This window comes from Thermobia domestica, chromosome 15, assembly GCF_964235325.1.
Source record: "Thermobia domestica chromosome 15, izTheDome1.hap1.1, whole genome shotgun sequence".
In the NCBI taxonomy this organism is placed as follows: domain Eukaryota; kingdom Metazoa; phylum Arthropoda; class Insecta; order Zygentoma; family Lepismatidae; genus Thermobia; species Thermobia domestica.
Window position 1 is genome coordinate 5,288,977 of NC_137468.1, and position 16,581 is coordinate 5,305,557.

The 16,581-nt window shown below is 37.7% G+C and overlaps 1 protein-coding gene across 1 annotated transcript in view; it reads right to left on the reverse strand.

Annotated features, from left to right (window-relative positions):
* LOC145672047 (phospholipid-transporting ATPase ABCA1-like) overlaps positions 1-16,581 on the reverse strand; it is a 242,611-nt gene that overhangs the window by 193,041 nt on the left and 32,989 nt on the right. The window contains exons 8-9 of the mRNA XM_081741259.1: positions 7,265-7,459; positions 682-816 (exon numbers count right to left, since the gene is read on the reverse strand). Coding sequence (XP_081597385.1) covers positions 682-816; positions 7,265-7,459 — 330 coding nt within the window. The remainder of the gene's footprint in view (positions 1-681; positions 817-7,264; positions 7,460-16,581) is intronic.

The window sequence follows — 16,581 nt, forward strand, 5'->3', positions numbered from 1 at the left end:
GAGCCCACGGCCTCAGATTCAAGACCCGAGTAGTTATTTTCCTATTTTTCGCACGTGGGTCGGTGTCTAGATTTTGTATTTGTCCCAGATATCGACTTAATACTAACGAATTGTTGTTACCTGATAGAAACCCTATCAATTCATATCCATTCGGATCAATTTTTATTTGGCAGATTATCCGGGACTCCCTACGTTCCTTTGGGGAATCCCTTGCGCGTGCATAGTAGGATTGTGAAACATGCAAAATTCAATACAGCAGGCATGACTTCTTCAGTGAATTTTTTACCCGCCCTCTTTACGTTGGATAGTTTCGGAACTATTGGCGTCCGAAAGTCATTTTCCCAGACTTTTGGCACCTTGTAGATCCGAAACTATGTCCGATAGCCGAAAGTTCAAGAGAACTTTTTTTCTTGTCTCGGTGGCACGAGTCACCTCGCAAGAGTTGTAACACTTATTTTGCAACACCCGATATATATATTAGCTCACAGTAGGATTTAAAAACGGTATGGTAGCTCAGAAGCTTTGTAATTTTGGCGAGCACTGGTCTATATTAATATGCAGTTTCACGACTTAGCGATAAGCTAGTATGTTGAATTCTGCTTTTATTGTTGTATTGAGTGATAGTATTCATTACATATATTTATCATATTCTAATGTTATTATAATACTAGGGATACTTACCTTATCAATGGCTTCATTATTATCCAAAACATACGACTGCCAAGACCCAACTCTAGACTTTTAAAAACGTCGTTACAAAAATCTGTTGTTGTGTTGTCCTCTTCATATTTCACAACAAACTTATCACTTTTAGACCTGCAAAAAAACAAGGGTTATTTATTTATATTGTAATGTCCCACATGTTTATAAACACTCAACATGTGCTTCTATTTACAAACAACAAGTACATGCACCTTAATATCGAGTACTACAGCTGCAGATGACGGAGACGACAGAGATACCACTGGTCACATGATAACGATAGAACAGCAGCGCCTATAAAACAGAAAGGATTCCATGGACAGCCATCAATTTCAACTGATCAAATCCTCATTTTTGGCTTGCACTGGAGCCTAGAAAGTACCTCACCCAAACCCAAAACCTTAGCTTGCAGTGGAGCCTTGCGGGAAACTTTACCTTTCTTCCTGCTTGCAGTAGAACAGCGGGAGATTCCTAATCGCAACCCGGCTTAGCTTGCAGTGGAGCTTTATCGGGATCTCTAACCCCTCTCTGCTTGCACTGGAGCAGAAAGTGTTCTACACCCCCTCACGTAGTTCGTTACTAAGGAATCTTCCCCGAGACCGTCAGGCCGAAGGGACACCCATTCCTTATACTAGAGAATTTACTTTATTGTAGCATTTTTGTAAAATATTGCTTATAGAGGATTTTTATAATAAAACCGGTAATAGGAAACGATTCCGGACTGTAATTTGCTCTACTTATGCTCTATCTACTCCTGCACAAGCCAAATTTTACAATATATACCGGTACGCTTAAATTATTATTATTTATTACAAAAACAGCTAATACTGTGCCGTACCAATACTAATACTGTGCCGTACCAAAGTTGTTTTAAGCAAAAATCATCTTCTCGATCATTCAAAATAGCAATTCCTGAATTATTTTTCAGGAAAATGAAATCTTTGAGTTTTACGTCCCACGGTTATGTCGGTTAGGCTAAAGGAGACGGTGATTATGAGAAATGAATGAAATGGTGGAATGAAGAAAGTGGGAGGAAACGGGAGAACCCCGAGAAAACCCACGCACACGGTGTTTGTCCACCACAAAGTTCACTTGGCGGGGGCTGGGATCGAACCCGGAACCCCAAGCACCAGAGGTGAACGCTCTACCACTGAGCCACCGCGGCCCTCGTAATTATTTTTCAGGATTTCCACTAAAATTAAGTAATCGCGGTCCAAAATTTTTCAATTCCATGGTTGTAAAAATTATAAATCAGGGATGCAAATAGCCACTCGCCCACTAACCCGGGGTGAGTGATTCATCGGTGCGGGCGATTTTTTAATATCACTCTTATTTATTTCAAGGTAAGTAAATGCTTTCTATTGTGGTATCTGGGCTAGTAGCTTTTTTCTTGGGCTAGTAAAATTTTGTTGCTTATTTGCATTCCTGTTATAAATATAACCTTTACTGACCGTATAACAACCATGAATACCATTCGATGTAGGACCGAAGCGTGGCCGGGAGCTAGGCACAGCACAGCGCCGCGGTCAGTACGTTGCAGTGGAATAACTAAGTATGCTCTCGTTCAACTTGCGCCGCGCAGAGAGAAGACCAAAATTTCAAGTAACAACAAGAACTCAGTGGCTGTAATGTGTGTGCCCGCTCCCCTTCTTCAGCTTTCAAATTTGAAGTAGTTCCACAACATGATTCTGTGACTAAATTACTTTAATTATCTTCAAGTTCTTTTCTACTAAGTTGAAAATTATCAAGGTTTTCACGGTTCGATAACGAAATTAATGGTTTGTTTCAGTTTTTTTCTTATATAGTATACGAAATCCTCGTCTTATGCACGGTTTCATAGTTTCACGGTTGGGTGGGTACCCCGTTCTTGCACTTTCAAGGTTTCAATTCTGCTCTGAAACCCTGGTCACGAAAAATAATTCACTGAAGAAGACATTGTCAGCTGTCACTTGACTCTACTATATATCTTTTGCTATCTCACAGGAATAACTGTTCCTTCACTGCTCTCAAAACTCCTATTTAGCAAAAACCCCCAATAATTCGTTAAATCGGCGTTATACTTTAATTACTGCAACTTCTTGTTCAAGATGGCGTGGCGCTTAAATAGATGTTTCTGAGCTTAGGTTACCTACCTTAAAATACTTCTACTGGATCTCTTTATCTCCATCTGAAATCGGACAGTATACCAATAAAACATGGGGTTCCCCAAGGTTCAGTGTTGGGACCGTTATTGTTTATATTAATGACAAATGATTTACCACTGAATATCTCCGCTAAATCCTTTCTTTAAGCTGATGGTACAACTTTACTAAACATTAGCAATAACTCGACAGAATTAATGAAATTGAGTAAGGAAACCGTTATAGAAACTAAAGAATGATTTAAGGCAAATGGATTTTTTCTTAACGAAGAGAAAACTATTGGACAAATATTTTCAAAAAATGAATGTCCAGCAGTGTCAAAGAACGTAAAATTTCTTGGCATTAATCGGATAGGCAATTAACATGGAAAGTACATGTAGAATATCTATGTGTACAACTTTTGAGAACAATAAGTTTACTACGAAATTTAAGAGATATTGTCCCAAACAATTATATAAAAAACATAATTTGCTTTAATTTTTTTAAAGTACCAGAAATTATGAAATACTGCTTTTGGGGCTGCAGTAACTATTTGGTCTAGGAATTAATTCGTGCGGGTGGACAAGAGATGGCGCAACGAACGGAGCGTCCCACAGTTCCGTGTATCCACACATGTGTTGCAAACCCCTGTCATCGCGTATCGTTCGTAGTATAGGGCAGTGGATTAAAGCGTCAACAACACCAGTTTGTAGTTAAGTGAACATGGCGCAATTTGTGCCTGATAAAGTGTTTTTGCGGGGTGTCCTGCTGCATTACTTTAACATGCAGAAAAGTGCGACTGAAAGTCATCGTATTTTGGTGGAAGTGTATGGTGACCATGCTCTAGCTGAGCGAACGTGTCAAAAGTGGTTTGCACGGTTTAGAAGTGGTGATTTCGGCTTGGCAGACCAAGAGCGAGCTGGACAGCCAAAAAAATTTCAAGACGAAGAATTGACAGCATTGCTCGAGCAGGATTCGTATCAAACGCAGGAACAACTTGCAGCAGCATTAGGCGTAAATCAAACAACAGTCTCCAAACGCCTGAAAGCCATGGGAATGATTCAAAAGATGTCACATTGGGTTCCACATGAATTGAAAGACAGAGACGTTGAAAGACGAAAAACCATTTGCGAATTGCTGCTTCAACGACAGAGCAGAAAGGGGTTTCAGCATCGAATTATTACGGGTGATGAAAAGTGGATCCATTACGAGAACCCTAAACGAAAAAGGCCTGGGTGAAACCAGTTGAACCAGGTCCATCACAACCAAAACGAGATATTCACTGTGCAAATGTTATGCTGTGCATATGGTGGGATATGAAAGATGTGGTGTACTATAAGCTGCTGCAACCGGGTGAAACTATGAATGGAGAACGTTATCGACGACAATTAATGCGTTTGAAGCAAGCTCTGGCCAGACACGACCAGAATGGGGGAACAGACATGAAAAACTTATTGTTCAACATGATAACGCTCGCCCACATGTCGCAAAACCGGTCAAAACCTATTTAGAAAATGTCGGATGGGAAGTTTTACCCCACCCGCCGTATTCACCAGACGTTGCTCCTTCGGACTACTACTTGTTCGATTGCATGAACAACGATTTGATTGGACAGCGGTTTACTTCTTCAGAAGATATCGAAACATGGGTCTCTGACTGGATCGCTTCCAAGGATGAGGACTTCTTTCGCCACGGAATCCGTACTTTGCCTGACAGATGGGCGAAAGTGGTGGCTAGCGATGGACAACATTTTTCTTAAGGTATTTATGTATTTTGTGTTTGTACTACAGCTTCAATGTGTGCGTACCAACCGCACGAATTAATTCCTAGACCAAATATATAAATGAGGTTGTTACTCGAAAAAAGAAAAAAAAGAAAGAAAGAAAGAAAAGAAAAAGAAAAGAATAATCAGTGGGGTATCATATAAAGAACACTGTAAACCTTTGTTCTGTAAGTTGAAAATTATGACTGTTCTTAATTTATATATATATATATATATATATGTAAAGTTTTAGATATGTGAAACAAAATGTCAGAAATGCAGCGTAGACAAGATATTCATTCATATAATACAAAATCTGTGAAACAAGTTGATATATCGTAGCAGCCTATCACAAGTTAAAAATAGCTATACAATACAGCTTATAAAATTTATGAACACGCTAGCAACACACAAGCAAAATTTACCTATTACTCAATATAAAAGAAAAGTGCATGATTGGTTATTTGCTGTATCATATTATAATGTTAAGGAGTCTGAAGAGATAAAAATATATTGGTATATGTTAAAAAAAAGAAAAAAAGAAATTTACTTGTATAATTTCATTTTTTGTTGTCCATTGTCTGTATACAGACTTAACTATAATTCTATTCTATTGTATTGTAAAATATTCTATTCTATTGTACAAATTTTGTCCCAAGAGATTAGAGATACATGTCATTTACGCATCTCTCTCCATACAAATCTTACTCACACTGTATGTATATATTAGATATATATATTTCAGATTATACTTGATACATAAGCATATGTCCATGTCTGAGCCAAATACAATGTAGGAACCTTTATTAATTCGACTGTTCAGTATGCGTGAACTCCAACTCCGAGTTAAATTTACCCCCGCTATACTTGATCAATTTCAACCTTAAGTAATATGGATTATGTTAAATCCGCAAAGAAAACACATGCCATTTTTTCAAAGTTGGAAAATTTTCACTGAAGTTGTTGCGAAACAGACACAATAAGACGTATTTTTCCATCCTATATGTCGAATGATGCAAGCTTTCTTCAATAAATACTGAAAACAATATGAACAAGAATTTTAGGAATAATACAAAAAAAAAAAGGTCAAAGGTTGCGATCTTGGCCAAGAATTTTAGGAATGATCCAAAAAAATGGATCAAAGATTGCGATCTTGGCCAAGAATTTTAGGAATGATCAAAAAATGGATCAAAGATTGCGATCTTGGACAAGAATTTTAGGAATGATCAAAAAAAAAAGGATCAAAATATTGCGATCTCGGCCAAGAATTTTAGGAATGATCAAAAAATGGATCAAAAGATTGCGATCTTGACCAAGAATTTTAGGAATTATCAAAAAAATGGATCAAAAAGATTGAGATCTTGGCCAAGAATTTTAGGAATGATCAAAAAATGGATCGAAGATTACGATCTTGGCCAAGAATTTTAGGAATGATCAAAAAATGGATCAAAAGATTGCGATCTTGGCCAAGAATTTTAGGAATGATCAAAAAATGGATCGAAGATTACGATCTTGGCCAAGAATTTTAGGAATGATCAAAAAAATAGATCAAAAATTTTGATCTTGGCCATGAATTTTAGGAATGATCCAAAAAACAGATCAAAAGATTGCGATCTTGGCCAAGAATTTTAAGAATTATAAAAAATGGATCAAAAGATTGCGATCTTTGCCAAGAATTTTAGGAATGATCAAAAATGGATCGAAGATTGCGATTTTGGCCAAGAATTTTGGGAATGATTTTAAAAAAATGGATCAAAGATTGCGATCTTGGCCAAGAATTTTAGGAGTGATGAAAAAATGGATCAAAGATTGCGATCTTGGACAAGAATTTTAGGAATGATAAAAAAAAATAGATCAAAAATTTCGATCTTGGCCATGAATTTTAGGAATGATCAAAAAAACAGATCAAAAGATTGCGATCTTGGCCAAGAATTTTAGGAATGATCAAAAAATGGATCGAAGATTGCGATCTTGGCCAAGAATTTTAGGAATGATAAAACAGTGGATCAAAAGATTGCGATCTTTGCCAAGAATTTTAGGAATGTTCAAAAAATGGATCGAAGATTGCGATCTTGGCCAAGAATTTTAGGAATGATTTTAAAAAAAATGGACCAAAGATTGCGATCTTGGCCAAGAATTTTAGGAATGATCAAAAAAATGGATCAAAGATTGCGATCTTGGCCAAGAATTTTAGGAATGATAAAAAAATGGATCAAAAGATTGCGATCTTGGCCAGAATTTTAGGAATGATAAAAAAATGGATCAAAGATTGCGATCTTGGCCAAGACTTTTAGGAATTATAAAAAAAATGGATCAAAGATTGCAATCTTGGCCAAGAATTTTAGGAATTATAAAAAATGGATCAAAGATTGCGATCTTGGCCAATAATTAGCGTTTGGATCATGGGCTACAAATTTTTTGAGCGGCTAATGCTTACGCAGTTTCTTCGTACGATAGGCTTGTTCGATTCTCATTGGAAGCTCAAATGAATCGAGTTTTCGTATTTTTTACGGAATAAGCACGTCATTTTGAGTTAAGTGATTTGGCTACAATATATGTAGTTCTCGAGATATAAGAACTACAAGAAAATTTTTGATAGAAATATATTGGATCTTTTGATCCAACAAAAGAATAACACAGCAATTTTTTAAAAAATTACAAAATAAAGAGTTAAACTTACTGTACGTGCTCTTTTTTCTGTGACTGTGATTCATTTCTAGCTTTAACTTCTTCTATTATAGTCTCGCGTCCACACAATAACGTACGAAACACCGAGATACGTTCAACTAGGGAGAAACGGAATTCTCTCTCCTCAGGCGTCTCAGTACCAATATGACCAATGTCTTCCGATGGAATGTCGTTGTCGGCAGCGGCACTGAAAGAGTCAAAAACAATAAATAAATGAATTCTACATTATTAGCGTTTAACGGAAGATATAAACTAATCGATATATCACACTAAGCTGAACAAAATAATGACGGTAAAAGTAAATCCATATGCGTAGTTTTTGAGCAAGTTTTCAATTTTTTTTTTTCGTAGACCTAAAAGCTAATGTTGTACGATAATCATGCAACCTACTAAGGTGAAAATAATACTGAAGTATCCTAATCACAAATGGCAAACGTCTCAGTCTTGAGTCACGCTAATCCATATACAGGGTGTTACAAAAATTGGAACAGATTCTTCGCATCAAAATAAGACAAAAAGTTCATATGGACTTGTGCTCAAAAGTGGATAGTTTCGGAGTCATAGGATGATGAAAACATGAAACAAGTGAATTTTAGAAGTTCATAGCTCCAGTACTATGGGACCAATCGTAGTCAGGTCAAGATCACTGAAGAACTGGTAGGTGAATTATCCAAATATTCATGTTTAAGAGTGCTCCAGTACTTGCACACCAATTCTTAGAGAGGTAGGTGGAGAGTGATCAACTACTTCCAAACAGCCTCTTTAAAAACGATTGTGCAAGTACCGGTGGTTGTGAAAGATGGATAGTTTACATACTAATCCATCAGTGATGTATTGATCCGACTACGATCGGTCCTATCGTAGTGAAACTATGAACCTTTAAAGTTAATTTTTTTTCACGTTTTCGGCACCTTATAACTACGAACCTATGCACTTCCGACCACAGGCCCATATAATATTTTTTTCTTATTTTGATATGAGAAATCAATTTTCAAAAATATTGTCACAAATTTTTGTAACTCCCTTTATAAAGTTGCGTTCACAGATGTCGCTACCTGTGTATCGCTTATCTATACAACGAAGTACTTAAAATGAAATGAAATGAAATCTTTAAGTTTAACGTCCCACGGTTACGCCGGTTAGGCTAAAGGAGACGGTGTAATGAGAAATGAGTGAAATGGTGGAATGAAGAAAGTGGGAGGAAACGGGAGAACGCCGAGAAAACCCACGAGCACGGTGTTTGTCCACCACAAAGTTCATACGGCGCGAGCTGGGATCGAACCAGGGACTCCAAGCACCGGAGGTGAACGCTCTACCACTGAGCCAACGCGCAACGAAGTACTTGAATAACTGCATAAATATGGTAAGGAGTTTGGGGTGGTTGGTGGGGAAACTTAAAAAAAAAAAAAAAAAAAAGAGAGAGAGAGAGAGAGAGAGAGAGAGTTAAATGCAGACGATTAGACCGAGTAATTACGCCTGACTTCAACCTATACTGCACAGAGGGCAGGAGGCTCAGGCGCAACTACTAGTACACAAATCAACCTTTCCATTATGATACTAGCAAGATGTTTGCAGTTTTTATTGCTTGGATAGTTTTACATTGGGTTTTTGATTGTCAATGAATTTTTTTCATTTCGTCTATAATCGTATGTCACTTTGAGTAATGTTCCCTGTTGACCTTTAAAAAAAAATGATTTTGTTTGTATGTAAATTATATTATATCAACCCTACCAGATCACATACCACAAATTGAGAAGCTTCAAGCATTGTAATCTTCAATTTTCTGTTTTTATTCCTCTTTCAATCGTAGTCTTCTTGTCCCTTTATTTCTTTTTACTTCCATTCTGCCCTCTGTTAACGTATCTTAGGATAGAATTTCTTCTCACACAATCTTTAACCATTTTAATATTATATGTAAAATATCTTAATTATTCTCGACAAAGAATTTTTCATTGTCACTCTAATATTTTTGCCTGTTGAGTTACGATCATCATCAGTAATATAACAAGTAAAACTCTAAAAAGTGTTTTAAAAAACATGAATGACTTTTATAGGAAACAAGTACAATGTCAACACATGAATAATATAGAAAATGTCTATATAACGTTATTGTTCTTATAAATAAGAAAAAAAAAAAATAAAGTGATGAAGTGCACAAGAGTAGGACAGGAAAAGGCAAACGTATGGCTAGATGGAGAGAAAATCGAAGACGTTTCCCTATTTAGGAAGTCTAATATCCTCGGACGGAAGAAGTGAAAAAGACGTAAGTTCCAGAATAGCACAGGCTAAACAATCATTCAATAGGAAAAGAGGACTGCTTACATCAACAGGGTGTCCACACAATTTCGAAAAAAAAAAAAATCCCTGACTTTTCATGACCAAAGTTCCAAATTCCCTGACCATTGAGTAATTTAAAAATAAGAAAAAAGAAAGAAACCCCAGTCTCCACCTTCCTCAGCTGGCCTTGTGCTCTCTCCACTTCTGTTTCCTTCTTTTTACAATTTTCATTACTGCAAACGAATGTAAATTTATAAACATATACAATAGGCCGATATTACACATACTATTTCATAAATTCAACAACTGAACAATGGACCTAAATCGATTTTCCCCTCACTTTCCCTGACTAACCTGCCACTTCCCTGACTTTCCCTGATAGGTTTTTATTTCTCCGACTTTTCCGTTACTGTCCACAATGTGGACATCCTGAATGTGTCGCTGGACGTTCGAAAACGATTCATTAAGAGACTGCTATGGAGTGTGGCGCTCTACGGATCAGAGACGGGGACATTGAGAAAAGCTGAAATATCCAAGCTGGAAGCATTTCAAATGTGGTGTTGGCACAGAATGTTGCGCATATCACGGACCGAAAGGAAAAGGAATGAAGACGTACTAAAATAACGTAATAAAGGAAGATAAATCATGAAGATAATAGGAAAACCAAGAAACAGCATGCTTGGGCACTCCGATTGGATCACCGCATTGATAGAGGGAAAGGTAGAATGAAAACCAGGAAGAGGAAGACCAAGGATAGAATATCTAGATGCAGTTATGAAGAAGAGACCTTATCAAAGCATAAAACAGCTCTCCCAAAAGAGAGAAAAGTTTTAAAATTTCCATGTTGCCCTCCATCCCATGGTTGAAGAGAGAAGAAGAAAGTCATAAAAATATGAGAATATTTAATCAATAATAATAATCAGAATGAAAACGAATACTCTGCGCTTGCAATTAGCGATTCACTCCGAAGTTTCAATGCACTGGTATTTATTATCTTTACATCTAATCTACATACATCCTGAATCATACTCGTACATTCCATTATTACAATTTAATATCCCGCAATCACAAAACACAATTTTCATCAGGATCAATCCTAACATGTTGTATTCACTACTAAATTAATGTCATAATTTTAATTCAAGTCAACAATACGTTTCCTTTCTCTTTTGTGAATCAACCTATATGGCGTCATATATTCAGCAATTATGTGACGATTCTACTTACGCAATTTTCCATTCCAACATGATTTAACCAGATTCTTTTCACCTTTTCAACTATGTCTAATATTCTTTTTCTATCCTTTACTATTCCGAGCACTACTTTTTTTTCGTAGAGCCCAGCTAAACTCAAGTCATCTTCGCACTCAGTTTAAAAGCTTCTGGTTGCTTGGTGTCCAATGTATGTAGTCCGTATTATTTAACTCGAAACACCTGATGATCCTCCTTCTGTCTCCTTATATCAGACTCAAAAAATATCAATTTCTTCTTCCTTGATGCGCCTTTCGCCATTCTTGTTCCTGCTTTAATTCTACCTTTTCACTTCAGGTATCCACTAACAAGATTACCTAGATACTGGAAACTCGTCAATTATTCTAAGTTCTCACCCTTCTACTTCTATACTTGAAACAAACCTTTTCGCTCTAAATATTGCTGTATTTGTCTTTTCTGTTTTATGTTTATTCTAATCATCTATGTTCTTCAGGGCCGGATCCAGGATTCTCTGAGGGGGGGTGGGGGGGTGCACCAATAACTACCAGTACATCTGAATTAAATGCCTTTAGGCATCTGTGATGTGAATGAGAAATTCCTTTGGAAATGCTAAGTGTCTGCTCTCGATGAATTCTTTTCCTTCAACCTTCAGAAAATTGACTTGAACTATTGATTTTGCAAAACTCACTGCTAGCTTCTCACTTTAAGTAGTGTATATTTACAACACAGGGGGGGGGGTTCCGTCCACCTTCGCACCCCCTCTAAATCCGGCCCTGATGTCCTTCATTCCTTTTCCACAACTTTTCTAACATAATGTTAATTTTCTGGTCAGAATCCGCAACAAGAGCTATATCATCAGCACATCATATACATATAATCCTCCTACAAAGGTAACCAAGAAAGTTCTGTCGTTTCTCGTGGAGGTCTGTGTTCAATTGGCCCTCACACCGTGAGTTGATTGCGAATGGAGATAAGATGAAGGTCAGTTGTTGGTTTGGTATACCCAACATACTGCCTGGTTGTGGCAGTTTACTTACACCCTGAACTTGCGTAAGGACAGAATGAACATGGAACGTCCACACAGTGTCGTAAGGGCGTGTATCCTGTACGAGTTCAAACTGAGATCAAACGCCGCTGCAGCAGAGCGGAAGATATGCCAGGCCTTTGGTGAGGATGTCGTGACTACGTGGACAGTACAGCGGTGGTTTAACAAGTTTAAGGACGGTGACGAAGCACTCGAAGACGCACCACGTAACGGAAGACCAACACATGTACAAAATGAAGATCTTCAGGCTGCAATTGAGGTGAACAGTGGCCAGACATGTGAGGAACTGGGACTACAATTCAGTGAGAGTGGAGAAACCACTCGGAAGCATTCCATCAATTTGGAAAGCACTGTAAGTTGGGTCAATGGGTCGCACATGATTTGACTCCGGGCTAGAAGGCAACGTGACCAGATACCTGTGTCTCTTTGCTGTCTCGTCTGAGGAAGGAGCCATTTCTGGACAGGGTGTTGACATGTGATGAGAAGTGGTCCTGTACGAAGCTGCACGGCACCGTCATCATTGGTTAGCATCTCATGAACCGGTTCTAAAACAGTCGAAAACAGCACTGTACCAGAAGAAGGTTCTCCTGTGTGTTTGGTGGACTGCTCGCGGCACCGTGCACCGGAAACTGCGACTACCTGGTCAGAGCAACTGCGTACTGTCAGCAGTTCAGCCGTGTTCAAGAGAAACACAAAACCCTCGAGCCAACACTTATGAATCGTAAAGGAATCCTCCTGCTACAGGACAAAGCTAAGCCCCACGTGGCTAGGATAACCTGGGACTATTCTACGCCTTGGATGGGAAACACTATTACATCTGTCATACTCCCTGGACAATGCACCGTTCGATTATCACCTGTTCGATTCCTTGGACAATCACCTTAAAAGGACGCCAGGTCAAATCCATAGAAGAAGTGCAAAATGTACTTGATACCTTCTTCGCTTCACGGCCCATCAATTCTACCGCAATGGAATCCATGGCCTTCCAGAATGTTGGCAGAAGGTCGTCGATAGTGATGGGGACTATTTTTGATCATCCAGGTACGTCTTAGGTAACATATCGATGTTCGATGGTAGTGGGCGAAAAAGCGGCAGAACTTCCTTGGTTACCTTCCTCGTATTCTTATGCGTAACACAAAATGAAGGAATTTTGTGAGGAAAAATAGATGCTTTATAAGAGCTAATTTATTTATGATTCTAGTAGGATATAACGAATTTCTACTAGAATTTATGATTCTAGTAGTAGCGTTGGTGCACAGAAATAAACGGAGATTATTCTTCAAACTTCTAAGTTTCGCCACCTTCTCTGTCACTAATGAAGTTCGTCTAAATGCCATTAATACATTAAGTACAGGATGTTTCAAAACAATATCGACAACGTTTGGGAGATGATTCCTGACAACAAGATAAGACAAAAAGTATAGACCAACCTGGGTGCACAAATGCTTCCTTTTGGAGTTATAGGCTGCCGAAAACAAAAAAATGGACTTCAAAGGTGCATAGCTTTAATACTATGGGATCTACCGTAGTCAGGTCAAGACTTTACTTAGGAACTAGTATGTGCCCTATCCAAATATCCAAGTTTCAGAATCCTCCGGTACTTCCGCAACAATTTTTATAGAGGTAGTTGGAGAGTACTTCAAATTATATGCCCGTAGCCAAACTCCCTCCTAAAAAAATTGTTTCGTGAGTACCTTAGGATTCTGAAACATGTATTTTTGGATAGTGCACATATTAGTTCCTAAGTGAAATCTGGACCCGACTACGGTAAGTCCAATAGTTTAGGAGCTATAGACTTTTAACCCTTTGGGAATCCCATGGTACAATTTGTACCATACGGGGTGTTTCATGGTACATTGCGTTATAACTCTCCTATTTGAGCTTTTTCGTCCGTTTTTTTTTTTTTTTTTTCAAGTTCAGAGGCATTGTAGAAGACTTACGTATGGTTTCACACCTTCCTGCGTCGAGACATAGGAGGTGATGACGTCGTAAGTCTAAAATTTATATTTTCGTGTAATACTTTTTTTGGGGGGGTTATGTAAAGTATGTTTTTGGCGGGCTTATTTTTGCACGTAGAAATTGAAATTTTGCACAAACATGCAATCCACCGAGTAGTATTTACCAGATTTTTTTTCAGATTTCTACGTTAAAAGAGGGGGGGATCCAGAGGGTCAAAAAGTTGAAAAAAAAGGGATATTTTTACCCAAAAATCCCGTTTTTCCTCATTTTCCCGCCTTAGATACATGATGGAGACAAGTGAATGGTACCGCCTGAAAGGCAGTTCTATTCTGAAGAGAATGATGGGCGAAACATGACCCTAGGGTAATTAGGGATGTCTCAGTAAATTTTTTACTTGAGATCATGGTGTTTTACGGTAATTTGGGGCATGGTGGGAATTCGTGATAAAATTTCTCCCGCCCTTGGTATTCAAGATAGAAACTTGAAATTTGGCACACACATTCAGTATACCAAGTACTATTTATTAGATTTTTTTTTAGATGGCTACGTTCACACAGGGCCGCTCCAAAAGGGCCCAAAGTGCGAGAAAAAAATTTCATTCCGAAATTTTCCCTTTGACATTATTTTTCCCGCTCCTGGTATACGGTATGAGCATGCAAGTGGTATCATTTGAAAGCCAGCTCCATTCTGAAGAGAATGAGGTATGAATCATGATCCTAGGATAAATAGTGACGATGCAGTAGCTGCTTGACTAAAAATAAAAAAAAAAAAAAAAAAAGTAGCCCAAAAAACCGGGTACCCGAAAGGGTTAAAGTTCATTTTTCATGTTTTTGGCAGCCTATAACTCCGAAAGGAAGCATTTCTGCACCCAGGTTGGGCTATACTTTTTGTCTTATCTTCGTGCCAGAAATCACCTCGCAAAGGTTGTCGGTATTGTTTTGAAACACACTGTATTTATTAATACTTATAGTATAATGTTCCATATTCGTCCCGTCACATACCTTTCCTCTCCACTTTTTCAGCTATATTTTTCTATTTTCTTGAAAGATCAGTCTCTTATTATTCTTTCTTCCTCTACCTAACCCTCATTATAATTCTTTCCTTCTCTGAAAATGAAAATAAACCCATTTCCGTTTCCTAGTTTTTAAAAAAAGGAGAAAAACAGCAGGAGAAATAGAAACAAAAAAATCTTAATAGGAGAAGGTAGAGAGAAGGTGAAGATGATGATCCCTTGAAAATTTTAAATACAAAAATGAAGCTATTACTTCGCTTGCTCGTAAGTTTCAAACCGTTTTTCTGCTCCAGTACTTTCCGAAATCTAAATCAAAACATTTGAATTTAGAGTGTATTACACGTTTTGCTTGTAAACCGGAAAATAACATCCCACGTATGACTTATCTGTTATATTTTAAATTAATATGTCCAACACTTAAATTTAGAATAAGAACACACATGATGATAAAAACGTAAATTCGATCCTCTCTGAAGCATTGAAAAAGCAATCTTAAGCGCAGACGTTTCAGCAATGATTTTTTGCTTTCTTCAGTACGTATCATTATATATATATATATTATTGATAAAACACTCCTTTACTGTAGAAATATTAAGAGCATTACTTTAGTAAAAATACTTTATCTTTACAGTGAAGGAGAATTACAATATATATATTTTTTAATGCGCACTGAGGAAATTTAAAAAAATCATCGCTGAAACGTCTGCCTTTAGGACTGCTATTTTAATACTTCGGTGAGTGCTTAACTTTCATTTTCAACGAACTTAAAAAGTTCGTTACTGAATTCTTTATGTCTGTCTGTGTGTCTGTGTAAGTGTATCGGTTACTTGCGAATTTTGATCCCTCCATTTGATAGAGCATCATTCGCCTCACTCTTACCGTTCCCGAGATATTGGCCAAAAAAGTTCCAATTCTCGAATTCCGGGAGATTTAAGGAGCCATATCTCGGGAACCGTAAGTCATAGAGAGATCATGTTGGTGTTGATCAATACCTAGAAGGATGGTAAACATTTTGGTACCTAATAGTAATCGATTGCCACTGGCCAACTGGCCACCGTTCCCCAGATATTGGTAAAAAATAAAAAAAGTTCCGATTTTGCGAGATTTAAGAAGCCATATATCGGGAACCGTAAGTCATTGAAAGATGATATTGGTGTTGATCAATACCTAAGAGGATGGTAAACATTTTGTGACGAAATAGTAACCGACAGCCACTGGTTATATCTGCATTTTCAGTATATAGGGTGGTAGGTAACTTCACCGAAAAACTTCGGGAGGCGGTTCCTTATACAAGATGAAAGAAAAAAGTTCTAATAAACGTGGGTCGAAAAACGTCTCCTTTCAGAGTTATGAACTACCGAGAATTCGAAATATCACGTTTCAAAACGCCCTGGCTTAGAAACTATAGGGTCTATCCCAAGCGGTTTAAGGAATTACACAGAAACTGGTATACGCTCTATCTAAATATCCATATTTCAGAATTCACCGGTACCAGCGAAACGAACGCACCATTAGTACTTAAAGGAGTATCCCTATACTTCAACTTTCTTTTTACAGTTCCTTTCACCGATAACGGAGGGTGGTAAAACATGGATATTTAGATAGAGCACGTACTAGTTCCTGAGTAATTCCTTAAACCGCTTGGGATAGGTCCTACAGTTTCTAAGTTAGGGAGTTTTGACAAGTGATTTTTCGAATTTTTAATGGATCATGACTCTGAAAGGAGACGTTTTTCGGCCAATGTTTATTAGAACTTTTTTCTTTCATTTCATGTAAGGAATCGCCTCTCAAAGTTTTTCGGTGGA